The following is a 15,898-nucleotide window of genomic DNA, read 5'->3' as shown; positions in this document are numbered from 1 at the left end:
CTCACTTATGGGATGTCAGCCTTACTCACTAGGCCAGGATTTATTGCCCATCTGTAACTGCCCTTCAGGAGGTGGTGGTAGGAACATAAGAAGTAGGAGCAGAAGTAGGCCATTCAGCCCTTCCAGACTGCTCCACCACTCAATCAGATCATGGCTGATCTCTCCCTGGTCTCAAATCCACCTCCCCACCTGTTCCCCATATCCTTTTTTTATCAGAAATATATCCATCTCCTTCTTGAAACCATTCAATGATTCAGACTCCACCGTGCTATGGGGCAGCGAGTTCCACAAATTCACCACCCTCTGCGAGAAGTAGTTCCTCCGCATCGCAATTTTAAATCTACCGCCTCTCGACCTATACCTGTGACCTCTTGTTCCAGATTGCCCCATAAGAGGAAGCATTTGGTCTACATTTACTTTATCAATCCCTTTTAGTATTTTATATACCTCGATCAGACCTTCTCTCATCCTTCTAAACTCCAGCGAGTACAAACCCAAACTGTTTAATCTCTCCTCATACGTCAATGTGAGGAGAAGGTGAGCTGGCTTCTTGAATCGCTGCAGTCCCTGAGGTGTAGGTACACCCACAGTGCTGCTAGGGAGGGAATTCCAAGATTTTGACCCAGTGACTGTGAAGGAACGGCGTGATATATTTCCAAGTCAGGATGGTGCGCGGCTTGGAGGGGAACTTGCAGGTGGTGGTGTTCCCATGTATCTGATGCCCTTGTCCTTCTAGATGGAAGTGGTCGTGGGTTTGGAAGGTGCTGTCTAAGGATCTTTGGTGAATTGCTGCAGTGCATCTTGTAAATAGTACACACTGCTGCTACTGAGCGTTGGTGGTGGAGGGAGTGGATGTTTGTGGTTGGGGTGCCAATCAAATGGGGCTGCTTTGTCCTGGATGGTGTCAAGCTTCTTGAGTGTTGTTCAGAGGGGGATGGGGGGTTGTGGGGGAGGTTGGGGATGGGGTGGGAATTATTAAGCTTTAATGAATGGATTAGATGAGATTGCCTTCCCCACACGATCTGGTTTTGGGGAAAGAACCTGGCAGCTGTGACGTGAGAGTTATCCTGAGTTCCCTAGTCCCCTCAACGCAGAGAGCATTATGGAGAAAGCGAGAGAGTGCAGCGCATTGGAAGGTTCTTCTCAAAGAGCTGACACTGGTACTGTGGGCCGAATGGCCTCACCTCTTTTTATTCATTTGTGGGGCATGGGCTTCGCTGGCTGGGCCAGCATTTATTGCCCATCCCTAATTGCCCTTGTTCAGAGGGCAGTTGAGAGTCAAACACATTGCTGTGGCTCTGGAGTCACATGTAGGCCAGACCGGGTAAGGATGGCAGATTTCCTTCCCTAAAGGACATTAGTGAACCAGATGGGTTTTTCCGACAATCAACAATGGTTTCATGGTCATCAGTAAATTCTTAATTCCAGATATTTTTTATTGAATTCAAATTCCACCATCTGCCGTGGCGGGATTCGAACCCGGGTCCCCTTCAGTGTTGTGTGATTGTCTGACTCCAAGACAAAAGAGAATTGTGAAATGGTCAGACAGGAGTGAATTTTCCTCTTTAGTTATTAGTTATAGTTATTACAAGTAGGCTTACATTAACACTGTAATGAAGTCACTGTGAAAATCCTCTAGTCGCCACACTCCAGCGCCTGTTCGGGTACACTGAGGGAGAATTTAGCATGGTCAATGCACCCTAACCAGCACATCTTTCGGACTGTGGGAGGAAACCGGAGCACCCGGAGGAAACCCACGCAGACACGGGGAGAACGTGCAGACTCCGCACAGACAGTGACCCAAGCCAGGAATCGAACACAACTCCCTGGTGCTGTGAGGCAACAGTGCTAACCACTGTGCCATCATGCCGCTCTTACGTCTTGTGCTGGACTCTGCGGGGTCCGGTTTATCGCGCTGACAAGTCATTTTCTCTGACGGACACATTGCTGAAAACTTCTCGAACTGACAAATGTCTGAGAGCTTCGAGAGGAGGACAACACCGGGTGTCTTCAGCGTGGGGAACATTCATGTGATCTTGCAACAACGGCAACAACAACATGCACCAGCTCACATGTCTCTCCATGTACGTTTCTCCCCTCTACGTTCAGGTCATGTGGTGTGTTACAAAAATAAAATGTAAATACCATCTCTGCCATTGTACAAAACTGTAAACTGAGACAGGGGCCTCACAGAGTCTCACAAACAGGTCCAGCTGTTTGTCAGAGATGCCTTTTAATTTCAGTTTCAAATATTGCTCACAGATTTCTGGGATTAACAGCTAGATTCCCCCTTTGTATCCATCCTCGAGCTCATTTGCTCCACTTCAAACATGACCAACTCCAGAATAATGTCACGTTTGAGACACCGACATTTCAGACACAAACTATACAGCGGATCATTATTAAAGTGTTGCAGTATAAATAGACATTTTGTCAATCATCTGCTTAAGAGAGCACATTGTACTATGGGGTGGCACGGTGGCACAGTGGTTAGCACTGCTGCCTCAGCGCCAGGGACCCAGGTTCGATTCCAGCCTCGGGTCACTGTCTGTGCGCAGTCTGCACGTTCTCCCTGTGTCTGCGTGGGTTTCCTCCGGGTGCCTCAGTTTCCTCCCATACTCCAAAGATGTGCGGGTTAGGTTGATTGGCCATGCTAAATCGACCCTAGTGTCAGGAAGATTAGCAGGGTAAATGCATGGGGTTATGGGGATAGGGTCTGGTTGGGATTGTGGTCAGTGCAGACTCGATGGGCCAAATGGCCTCCTTCTGTACTGTAGGGATACTATGGTTACTTTACACTGAATAAACCCATATATTAGCCCATCCATTGATCCTATGATTTACAGGTGTCAGCTCTCGTGTCTCTATGAGGCAGAGGGTTGGAGATTCACATCACGAATGAAGAATGTGATTTAGGCAGCATTGCTGGAGGTGTCTTTTGGCTGAGGCATTAAACCCCACCTGGCTTCTCAGGAATACGGCACTATTGCAAAGAAGGGGAGGTCAAATGAGATTCTTGATCAACTATCCCATCAGAAGGTTGGCTATCCTTCAGAAGTACTTCAATAGTGATGTCTTTGGGTTGTAAAAAGCGCTCTAGAAATTCTTCTTCATCCAACATTTGTCTGAGACAAGATCACTAAAATGGATAATCCAATCATTCATCACTTGCTGTTTCTGGAATCTTGCTGTGCGCAAATTGGCAGCTACTTCCTTATACCGATGCAGCAACCACACCAAGAAAAGTGCCTCTCAAGTGCTTTGGGATGTCTTAGCCTAGGCTAAGAAGTTAAGTCTTGCTGAAAAACACCAATCAGCAACCTCTTCTCATGCAATATAAATTGTTGTTTTCGCTTTGTATTCTTACATAATGACCTGATGAGTGCAAGATGAAAAGCTTCCACATGCCTCATTTTTTTTACAGCAATACTTTATTTAAAAAGCTATATAAAACCTTGGTTCGGCCACATTTGGAATACTGCGTGCAGTTCTGGTCACCACACCAACAGAAGGACGTGGAAGCTTTGGAGAGAGTGCGATGAAGGTTCACCAGGATGTTGCCTGGTCTCGAGGGTGTTGACTATGAGGAGAGGTTGAATAAACTAGGATTGTTTTCACTGGAAAGACAGAGGCTGAGGGGAGGCCTGATAGAGGTCTACAAAATTATGGGAGGCACAGACAGGGTGGATAGTCAGAGGCTTTTTCCCAGGGTGGAAGTGTCGATTACAAAGTGGCACAGGTGCAAGGTGAGAGGGGGAACGTTTAAGGGAGATGTGCGGGGACGTTTTTCACGCAGAGTGTGGTGGGTGCCTGGAACGCGCTGCCAGAGGAGGTGGTGGAAGCAGGCACATTAGCAACATTTAAGAGATATCTAGATGGGTAGATGAACAGGGAGGGAATAGAGGGATACGGACCAAGTAAGGGCAGAAGGTTTTTTCTTTAGTTCAGTTAGGGCATCATGATCGGCACGGGCTTGGAGGGCCGAAGGGCCTGTTCCTGTGCTGTACTTTTCTTTCTGTTCTTTGTTTACGTTCTGCCTGACCAAATGACAATAAATAAAGTTCTGCTTGCAATTTTCTACAGCGAGCTTCATGCAGCGAGAATTACCCAGGCAGAGTTTCGCCTGCGTACTCTGCAGGGATAATGGGATAGGCAATAACCAAATATAACAACGGTACTTCAATAATAATGGTATTTTGTTTAAGAACTGCCCTCACAGTCTGACAGCTGAATTGCAGTGCGGAATTACATTGAAACATTCATATCTGAACTAAGTAATCGGGTTAAAAACATGCAAACATGTAACAATCACGGTAACACAAAATAGACACAACAAATTCATCAGGTAACAGGGGAGGGGCAGGTAGTTATTCAGGGAAGGGTAATGTTGAATTAAAATTATATTAAAACTACAAACTAATGCACTATTCCTACATTACAGGCATTAAAGTACTGTAAATATAACGTTCGCAATTTGCAGACATTGCTGAGGACGCAAACTAATTGAGGAATAAGACTTGGTCTACATATGGTCACACTGGAAGTCTTGTAGGGGGGCTCATAGTGCACTGGGTAGCACCGCTGCCTCGGACCAAGCAACTCTGGGTTCGAGTCCCACCCCAGGACTTGATGGCCAGGGAAGGTGTGTCCATAACGTGGACAGCTGGCATATTTGATTTGATGTAATCAGAGAATCCCTACAGTGCAGAAAGAGGCCATTCGTCCCATCGAGTCTGCACCAATCACAATCCCACCCAGGCCCTATCCTCGTAACCCCACATATTTACCCTGCTAACCCCCTGACACCAAGGGGCAATTGAGCATGGCCAATCCACCTAACCCCCACATCTTTGGAGTGTGGGAGGAAACCGGAACACCCGGAGGAAACCCACGCAGACACGGGGAGAACGTGCAAACTCCACACAGACAGTGACCCAAGCCGGGAATTGAACCCAGGCCCCTGGCGCTGTGAGGCAGCAATGCTAACCACTGTGCCACCGTGCCACTCTTCTGTACAACCATGCTGCTCTATTATTGTAAGAGTTTTAACAACACCAGGTTAAAGTCCAACAGGTTTATTTGGTAGCAAATGCCATTAGCTTTCGGAGCGCTGCTCCCTCGTCAGATGGAGTGGATATCTGCTCTCAAACAGGGCATACAGAGACAACTGATTAGAATGCGAATCTTTACAGCTGATCAGGTCTTAAAGATACAGACAATGTGAGTGGTGGGAGCATTAGGCACAGGTTAAAGAAATGTGTATTGTCTCCAGACAGGACAGTCAGTGAGATTCTGCAAGTCCAGGAGGCAAGCTGTGGGGGTTACAGAGAGTGTGACATGAACCCAAGATCCCGGTTGAGTCCGTCCTCATGTGTGCGGAACTTGGCTATCAGTTTCTGCTCAGCGACTCTGCGCTGTCGTGAAGGCCGCACTCTTCCCATGTCTCTGTCCTCAAGAAAGTGTCGTTATTTGCATTCTTGGACCACTCTACACAGCATGGGTCTTTTCTGCAGCAGTTTGGTACAAATGAGTGGCACACAAGGCGAATTTAGAGGGCAGTTATTTGCTGTGGGTCTGGAGTCACGTGTAGGCCAGACCGGGTAAGGACAGCAAATTCCCAGATATTTGAAAAACATTATGGTTCAGTTGAGGTTCACTAGATTGATCCCAGAGATGAGGGGCTTGTCTTATGGTTTCGTCTTATTGGGCAATTTAGGCCTTTGGTCCCTGGAGTTCAGAAGAATGAGACATCTACTTGTGGTATACAAGATGATAAGGGGAATTTAAGAAGTAAATGTGTAGAGGATGTTTCCTCTTGTGGGGCAATCTAGAATCTCATAGGTTTAGGATAAGGGCAAGGATAAGGACAAAGAGATTGTGTGTTGACCTGCAAAACGCGGACAACTGTCGTATTTGATTTGATGTAATCATAGAATCCCTACAGTGCAGAAGGAGACCATTCGGCCCTTCAAGACTTCACCAACAACAATCTCATTCTATCCCCGTCACCCCACATATTTACTCTGCTAATCCCCCTGAAACTAGGGACAAATTAGCATGGCCAATCCCCCTAACCCGCACATCTTTGGAGTGTGGGAGGAAACTGGTGCACCCAAAGGAAACCCACGCAGACACGGGGAGAATGTGCAAACTCCACACAGACAGTGATCCAAGACGGGAATTGAACCCGGGTCCCTGGCGCTGTGAGGCAGCAGTGCTAACCACTGTGCCACCAAGCCGTCCCATTAGAAGAGGATATTTTCTAACTATCTACTGACCCAACTCTTTGTACAGTGCACCATCGTATCTTTTAGTAATATCTACACTACAGAAAGCAGGAAGCCTTTAATCAACTTTCTCATCAAGGTATTTATATGGAAACCTTGAAATCTTTTTTAGTCATTCGTGGGACATGGGCGTCGCTGGCTGGCCAGCATTTATTGTAAGAAGTTTAACAACACCAGGTTAAAGTCCAACAGGTTTATTTGGTAGCAAAAGCCACACAAGCTTTCGGAGCCCCAAGCCGCTTCTTCAGGTGAGTGGGAATTCTGTTCACAAACAGGGCATATAAAGACACAGACTCAATTTACATGAATAATGGTTGGAATGCAAATACTTACAGCTAATCAAGTCTTTAAGATACAAACAACGTGAGTGGAGAGAGCTTCAAGACAGGCTAAAGAGATGTCTATTGTCTCCGGACAGGACAGACAGTGAAACTCTGCAGGTCCAGGCAAGCTGTGGGGATTACAGATAGTGTGACATGAACCCAATATCCCGGTTGAGGCCGTCCTCGTGTGTGCGGAACTTGGCTATCAGTTTCTGCTCACGACACACGACAGCGCAGAGCCGCTGAGCAGAAACTGATAGCCAAGTTCCGCACACATGAGGACGGCCTAAACCGGGATATTGGGTTCATGTCACACTATCTGTAACTCCCACAGTTGCGTGGACCTGCAGAGTTTCACTGGCTGTCCCGTCTGGAGACAATAGACATCTTTTTAGCCTGTCTTGATGCTCTCTCCACTCACATTGTTTGTATCTTAAAGACTTGATTAGTTGTAAGTATCGCATTCCAACCATTATTCATGTAACTTGAGTCTGTGTCTTTATATGCCCTGTTTGTGAACAGAATTCCCACTCACCTGAAGAAGGGGCTTGGGCTCCGAAAGCTTGTGTGGCTTTTGCTACCAAATAAACCTGTTGAACTTTAACCTGGTGTTGTTAAACTTCTTACTGTGTTTACCCCAGTCCAACGCCAGCATCTCCACATCAGCATTTATTGCCCATCCCTAGTTGCCCAAGGGTATTTGAGAGTCAACCACATTGCTGTGGCTCTGGAGTCACATGTAGGCCAGACCAGGTAAGGACGGCAGATTTCCTTCCTTAAAAGGTATCAGTGAACCAGATTTCCGACAATCGACAATGGTTTCATCGTAATCAATACATTCTTAATTCCAGATATTTTTTGAATCCAAATTCCACCATTTGCCGTATCGGGATTTGAACCCGGGTCCCCAGAACATGAGCTGAGTTTCTGGATTAATAGTATAGCGATAATACCACTAGGCCCTTGAGGTCTCCCCTGACCATGAACTGTCTACAAATGATTCCCCTTCCCTCTCACCCACTCATACACTAATGCCTCACAGTGAGGCCTATATAACAGTGAAAGGCTGATGGTTTGGATAGCCCATCCTGAATACATGTGCCAATATATTCCTGGGGCCTCTTCTGGACTGATCCATCATGCCTGTGCTGTGAGGTATTGTCATTTCCTGGGACTAGATAAGCTATTCTAAATTAGCTGCAATTTGGGGTATTTGCCATCCAATGCCAGTGAAATGTAGAATAGGCAAAGCCAAATTGAGCTCTTGGGCAATGCCAGAGATTGGCATCTGAGTTCAGCCATGTTACTTGGGATTTGCCTGAGGTTCTATGTAATGAGCATAAGGCAAATACTCTGCTCGTTTATGGGGAGGCGATGGCCTAGTTGTATTATCGCTAGACTATTAATCCAGAAACTCAGCTAACGTTCTGGGAGACCCAGGTTCAAATCCTGCCACGGCAGATGATGGAATTTGAATTCACTAAAAGCATCTGGAATTAAGAATCTACTGATGACCATGAAACCATTGTCGATTGTCGGAAAAACCCATCTGGTTCACTAATATCCTTTAGGGAAGGAAAGATGTGTGGGTTCGGTTGATTGGCCATGCTAAATTGACACTAGCTTCAGGGGGATTGGCAGGGTAAATGGGTGGGGTTATGGGATAGGGTCTGGGTGGAATTGTGGTTGGTACAGACTCAATGGGCCAAATGGCCTCCTTCTGTACTGTCGGGATTCTATTGTTCTATGAAATTTGAGGCAGCACGGTGGCACAGTGGTTAGCACTGCTGCCTAACAGCACCAAGGTCCGAGATTCAATTCCGGCCTTGGGTCACTGTCTGTGTGGACGTCTGCACCTTCTCCCCGTGTCTGCATGGGTTTCCTCTGGGTGCTCCGGTTTCCTCCCACACGCCAAAGGTGTGCGGGTTAGGTTGATTGGCCATGCTAAATTGTCCTTTAGTGTCACGGGGATTAGCAGGGTAAATACATGGGGTTAAAGGGATCGGGATGGGATTGTTGTCAGTGCAAGCAAAATAGGCCGAATGGCCTCCTTCTGTGCTGTAGGGATTCTATAGGTGGGATTTTATGGCCTTGCTGGTCCCACGACCGTAAAATTCTGCCAGAGGTCAATGGACCTTTCCATGCCCCGATTCCCGTAGCGGCAGATGGTAAAATTCCAGCCCATGATTCTATAAAATTTGCCGTCCTTACCCGGTCTGGCCTACATGTGACTCCGGAGCCACAGCAATGTGATTGACTCTCAACTGCCCTCGGGCAACAAAGGATGGGCCAGCGATGCCCATGTCCCATGAATGAATAAAGAAACAAGATTTGTCCCCCAAACTGTAGAGAATAGTCTGAGCTTGGTCTCCTGATGTGAGATTCGAGTCTATGGTTTCCACGCTCAATACTGGGGTTCAACCCAGGGTCACCTTATTGAAAACCGCAGGCTGGTGGCCTCGAAAGATTCAACTTTGACCTTTGTCTTGATGGCCATTGGTCTCAAAACTCGCATCAAGTTTCTGGTTCCTTACCGCGTGTCCAACACGGAACAAACCACACCAAAAAGCCTCTTTGGCACATGAAACCTTTGAACATCTCATGTCCACATCAAAGAACACAACCGAGTTCCAGTTCCCAGATAATTACCTGTCACGATGCAGGTAAACTTGACATCGTTATTCTCAGATATTGCGTGAGATTTAAGTGTGGCTTCAAAACCTGGCTGGGTCTCCTCCGTTATCTGAGCAATGATGCTACAGAACGTTTGCCTGAAAAAGAAAAGATAACGTTCAAGATATTCTTACCATATATCAGGGTAAAAGCCAATTGTAACCCTCGTAAAGATCTAACACAGAATTTTCTCATGCAGGATAAATTGTCGTTCCCTTTGAAATTTGGCGATCTTGCATCTTTCCTGAGGAGAACAAGATGAAAATCTTGGACAAGATGGCCGGAATTTTATCACCTCACCCGCCCCAGAATCAGGGCGGGCGAAGCTCACTGAACGGCATTCCCCATTGGCCTTGGGCAGGATCCTACAAGCCTCGGGTGGGCAAGGTGGTAAAATTCTGATAGACGTCTCTTTCTTTCAGCAACATAAAATCCATCATACGTCATTTTGTCATCACCATTTTTACATTGACCTATACACTCAAGGTCAATCCCAGAAAGCTGAGGTTTAAACTGAATCATAAGAACATTTTTTATGCCAGTAACAATCACAACAAGAATTCCAGACTTCCTCTTGTCCAGAAGCTTAGCACCATGCAGGGACAAAGCAGCCCGTTTGATTGGAACCCCATCCACCACTTTAAACATTCACTCCATCATCATGGCACAGTGGCAGCTGTGTGTACCATCCATTCCTGTAACTCACCAAGGCTCCTTCAACGGCACCTCCAAACCTCAAGAGGCACAAGAGTGACCATAAGACCACAAGATATAGGAGCAGAATTAGGCCATTCAGCCCATCGAGTCTGCTCCGCCATTCGATCATGGCTGATATATTTCTCAATCCCCATTCTCCCGCCTTTTTCCGCATAATTAATCAAGAACCCATCTACTTCTGTCTTAAATACACTCAATGGAGCGAATTTCCCCGTTCTGCCCGCCACGGGAATCGTACCGGGTGAGGGGCAGATCCCGCTGATCTCGGGCGAGATTTTCCAGTTTCGGGGTGAGCCGGAAAATCCCGCCCACTGACCTGGCCTCCACAGCCTTCTGTGGCAATGAATTCCTCAGATTCACCACCCTCTGGCTGAAGAAACTCCTCCTCATCTCGTGTATAAAGGGACGTCCATTTACTCTGAGGCTGTGCCCTCGGATCCTAGTCTCTCCGACTGATGGAAACATCTTCCCCACGTCCACTCTATCCAGGCCTTTCAGCATTCTGTAAGTCTCAATGAGATCCCCCCTCATCCTTCTAAACTCCATCAAGTACAGACCCAGAGTCCTCAAACCTCCTCTGGACCCTCTCCAAAGCCAGCACATCTTTCCTGAGATACGGGGCCCAAATGTTCTCACAATACTCCAAATATTCCAGATACATGAGGACACCACCATCTGCAAGTTCTCCTCCAAGCCACACACACCATCCTGACTTGGAAATATATCGCCATTCCTTCACTGTTGCTGGGTCAAAATCCTGGAACACCCTCCCTAACATCACTGTGTATGTACCTACACGGTGTGGAGATGCCGGCGTTGGACTGGGGTAAACACGGTAAAAGGTTTAACAACACTAGGTTAAAGTCCAACAGGTTTATTTGGTAGCAAAAGCCACACAAGCTTTCGGAGCTCCAAGCCCCTTCTTCAGGTGAGTGGGAATTCTGTTCACAAACAGGGCATATAAAGACACAAACTCAATTTACATGAATAATGGTTGGAATGCGAATACTTACAGCTAATCAAGTCTTTCAGATACAAACAACGTGAGTGGAGAGAGCATTAAGACAGGTTAAAGAGATATGTATTGTCTCCAGACAGGACAGCCAGTGAGACTCTGCAGGTCAAGGCAAGCTGTGGGGATTACAGATAGTGTGACATGAACCCAATATCCCGGTTGAGGCCGTCCTCGTGTGTACGGAACATCTCGACGAACATCTCGCCAAGGCCATCCCCACACCCCCACTTCTTGCCTTCAAACAACCGCACAACCTCAAAGAGACCATTGTCCGCAGCAAACTAACCAGCCTTCAGGAGAACAGTGACGACGACACCACACAACCCTGCCACAGCAACCTCTGCAAGACATGCCGGATCATCGACACAGATGCCATCATCTCATGTGAGAACACCATCCACCAGGTACACGGTACATACACTTGCAACTCGGCCAACGTTGTCTACCTGATACGCTGCAGGAAAGGATGTCCCGAGGCATGGTACATTGGGGAAACTATGCAGACGCTGCGACAACGGATGAATGAACACCGCTCGACAATCACCAGGCAAGACTGTTCTCTTCCTATTGGGGAGCACTTCAGCAGTCACGGGCATTCGGCCTCTGATATTCGGGTAAGCATTCTCCAAGGCGGCCTTCACGACACACAACGGCGCCGAGTCGCTGAGCAGAAACTGATAGCCAAGTTCCGCACACACGAGGACGGCCTCAACTGGGATATTGGGTTCATGTCACACTATTTGTCACACCCACAGCTTGCCTGGACCTGCAGAGTTTCACTGGCTGTCTTGTCTGGAGACAATACACATCTTTTTAGCCTGTCTTGATGCTCTCTCCACTCACGTTGTTTGTATCTTAAAGACTTGATTAGTTGTAAGTATTCGCATTCCAACCATTATTCATGTAAATTGAGTCTGTGTCTTTATATGCTCTGTTTGTGAACAGAATTCCTACTCACCTGAAGAAGGGGCTTGGAGCTCCGAAAGCTTGTGTGGCTTTTGCTACCAAATAAACCTGTTGGACTTTAACCTGGTGTTGTGAAACTTCTTACCTACACCACAGGGGCAAGAAGGCGGCTCACTATCACTTCCCCTAGGGCAATTAGGGATGGGCAATAAATGCTGGCCTAGCCAGTGAAGCCCACAAAAAAAAGATGAATGGCCTACGACTGCGAATGCTGGCTACTTGGAAGCAAGTTATAAATTGCAAGCTAATCAATGGATGTGAACATTTTCCACATTGAAAAAATAATGAATGGATGAAAATAATAACAGGTCTTAATTGAATCAATGTAACAGGATAACTAACGTCAATGATGGATACATGGGAGCACTAGAACCTTATCGATGGGTTAAGATGATGTCTGTATAGAATAATGGATATGTTATGTCCCTTCACAAAAAAAACTTGCATTTGTATAGCACCATTTTGCAACCATCAGACATCTCAAAGCATTTCACAGTGAATGAAGTATGTTAAGTTTAAGTTTATTTGTTGGTGTCACAAGTGGACTTACATTAACACTGCGATGAAGTCACTGTGAAAATCCTCTAGTCGCCACACTCCGGCGCCTGTTCAAGTAACACTGAGGGAGAATTTAGCGCGGCCAATGCACCTAACCAGCACGTCTTTCGGACTGTGGGAGGGAACCGGAGCACCCGGAGGAAACTCACGCAGATACGGGGAGAGCGTGCAGACTCCACACAGACAGTGACCCAAGCCGGGAATTGAACCGGGGTCTCTGGTGCTGTGAGGTAGCAGTGCTAACCACTGTGTCACCATGCTGCCCCCGTACCTTTGAATCGTATTCACTGTTGCAATGTAGGAAATTGCAGCTGCCAATTTGCACACAGCAAGATCCCACAGACAGCACTGGCTAATGAACAGACAATCTGCTTTTGCCTTGTTTATTGAGGAACCGATGCTGACCGGGACACAGGGGTCCCCACAGTGCAGAAGGAGGCCATTCAGCCCATCGAATTGAATCCGGGTCCCTGGCGCTGTGAGGCAGCAGTGCTAACCACTGTGCCACCGTGCCGCCCTCTTCGAATTGGTGCCATGGAATCTTTCACATCCACCCTGAGAGGCCAGATGACGATTCACCCAGAAGGCCACAGTTCCCAGAGCACCGCGCCGCGCTGCGCTCCCTCAGTTCTAGAGTCAGTCTCGATTCCCGCTCTCAATCCCTGGACTGGGACTTTAACTCAAAGCTTTACAATTCAGAATCAACAGCAGTACAGACCGCGCCGCTGCTGACAATTGGAGATAATCAAATCACCCACACCTTTCTGCTGCAACATTCCTGTGTCTGCTATTTTAAAAGGCATTAGCCCATCCATTCATCATAATCAAGCCAATACAAAGGCTGGGATTTTTCCATTCCAGACATCGCTGTGGACGGGAATGAAAATCCTGCCCAGTTGGCACATGGCCGCTCTTCACATTTTCCTGCCCGTAGTGATGCCCACTACAGGCGGGGAACAAAGCCTCTCACCAAACCAGCCGAGAAACGTCACAAACCCATTGGTCTGGGAACCCTGTTGATGTTGCAACCTTTGACCCAGATGCCCACGATGGGTGAGGAGGGCACATTTCCCAACCAGGAACGTGGCGACTGCCAGTCTGAGAAAGCTGAAGGGAGACAACGGAACCCCCCCTCCCCCCCACACAACCCACCCACCCTCCCCTCCCCCCCCACCTAAGAGCTGAGTCAAGGCTGGACCTGGTCACACATGCAAACAGAGGTCCTTCAGCAAAAGGGGCTGCCCTGAACACTGCCTGCACCATGTTCAGGATTATTTTGCTATTCATTCATGGGACATGGGCATCGCTGGCTGACCAGCATTTATTGCTCAACCCTAGTTGCCTGAGGGTAGTTGAGATTCAACCACATTACTGTGGCTCTGGAGTCACATGTAGGCCAGACCGGGTAAGGACGGCAGATTTCCTTCTCTAAAGGAGCCAGATGGGGTTTTCCTGACAATTGACAATGGCTTCATGGTCATCAGTAGATTCTTAATTCCAGATTGTTTTTATTGAATTCAAATTCCATCATCTTTTTTTAAAGTTTATTTATTAGTATCACAAGTCGGCTTACATTAACACTGCAATGAAGTTACTGTGAAAATCCGCTAGTCGACACACTCCGACGCCTGTTCGGGTTACACTGAGGGAGAATTTAGCACGGCCAATGCACCCTAACCAGCATGTCTTTCGGACTGTGGGAGGAAACCGGAGCACCCAGAGGAAACCCACGCAGACACGGGGAGAACGTGCAGACTCCACACAGACAGTGACCCAAGCCAGGTATTGAACCCGGGTCCCTGGTGCTGTGAGGCAGCAGTGCTAACCACTGTGCCATCTGCCATGACGGGATTCGAACCCAGGTCCCCAGAACATTAGCTGAGTTTCTGGGTTAATAGTCTAACGATAATACCACTAGGCCATCGTCTTCCGCCAAGTTACTCAGGCTATGTGCGGCCTAGCCAGGCAGGACAGGTTTTCAAAAATAATACCTCCCAGCTGAATATATAGGAAGCTGGGATGTCCAACTGTACCAAACACTGGCTCCAACCCCAGTATCCTGAAGACCATTGCCAGCTTCCCCTTCCCAGTTCGCCTCACCCGCTCTCTTCGGGATCCACCTGAAGGCAGCTCCCAGTGAAACACTATCCCAGAACGTGATCCATTTTAGTGTCCATGTGGTTAGGTGCGTGCACAGCGCTGTTAGGAAGAGAGTGGTATCTCGGACTGCACGGCGGAGGATATGAGGGAGACTCTTAAAGGAGTGAGGCGCAGTGATAACAAACTTCAGGGAGCACTTTGGCTCAAGTGTCTTGTGGCAGCCATCTATTGGGCAAATGGGTGGCGGTGAGTGGTGCCGGGATGGAGGCAGGAAGGGGATGTCTCACTGGACTAGGTCACAGAGATTGGCAGGAGTGAGGCCATAGATTGAAAGCTGAGGTTAAGCATCTTGAGTCTGAGACACAAATATCAAAATTATTTGCTGGAAAGATTAGTGCGTGTTCATGTGCATTGTTTCAAGGAGCACCCTCCCTATTCGAACAACAATCCCTCCGTGAATGTTGCCTTCAGTTAAGGCGGGATTTTCCAGCCGTACTCGCTCCAAGGCCAGAAAATTCCACCCAAGGTTAACGGACCTTTGCATAATCCGTGTCCCGTCTGCGACGATTCCTGTGACGGGCGGGATGGGAAAATTCTACCCAATGTCTTTTATTTGTCACACGTAGAACTTTAATTTCTGCCTGAATGTTTTTGCCTTTGCAAAGCTACAATTCCACAAGTACCCCAGAAACTCTCCAGTAGCAGATCCGGATGGACCTTCCTGTGGACGCTGGCCAGATATTCAACCAGGGCAGCGTCGGAGCTCGATTCTCTGCTTTCCCTCAGGGTTGCACTTCCTGACCAATGGTCCTAGTTCCAGGACATGGGGAGGGGTGGCGTGGCTAGTGTGTCATTACAGAGTTCGATTAGTCAATCAGCTAACTGCACAATAACGCTCAATGAAGCAGTTTGGCATTAGAATAGCACTGAGGTCCACCACAATGTGACAGCTCACTTCTCTAACCCTGACTGAATGTGAGTGACCATTATCATAGTATCCCTATGATGCAGAAGGAGGCCATTCAGCCCATTGAGTCTGCACCGACAACAATCCCACTCAGGCCTTATCCCCATGCATTTACCCTGCTAATTCCCCCTGACACTAAGGGGCAATTTAGCATGGCCAATGAACCTAGCCTGCACATCTTTGTTCTGTGGGAGGAAATCGCAGCACCCGGAGGAATCCCACGCAGGAGAATGTGCAAACTCCACACAGACAGTAACCCAAGACAGGAATTGAAGTTGTGTCCTTCACGCTG

At 47.7% G+C, this 15,898-nt stretch overlaps 1 protein-coding gene across 2 annotated transcripts in view; it reads right to left on the bottom strand.

Annotated features, from left to right (window-relative positions):
* The window catches only part of alpk3a (alpha-kinase 3a), an 86,544-nt gene that overhangs the window by 56,373 nt on the left and 14,273 nt on the right, over positions 1-15,898 (bottom strand). For both annotated transcript variants that reach the window (XM_078200171.1, XM_078200173.1), the window contains exon 3: positions 9,260-9,381. In XM_078200171.1, the coding sequence (XP_078056297.1) occupies positions 9,260-9,381 (122 nt within the window). The remainder of the gene's footprint in view (positions 1-9,259; positions 9,382-15,898) is intronic.

This window comes from Mustelus asterias, chromosome 29 (assembly GCF_964213995.1).
Source record: "Mustelus asterias chromosome 29, sMusAst1.hap1.1, whole genome shotgun sequence".
NCBI classification, from domain to species: domain Eukaryota; kingdom Metazoa; phylum Chordata; class Chondrichthyes; order Carcharhiniformes; family Triakidae; genus Mustelus; species Mustelus asterias.
The sequence above is the reverse complement of the archived record's forward strand: the minus strand, read 5'-3'. Positions and strand labels throughout refer to the sequence as shown.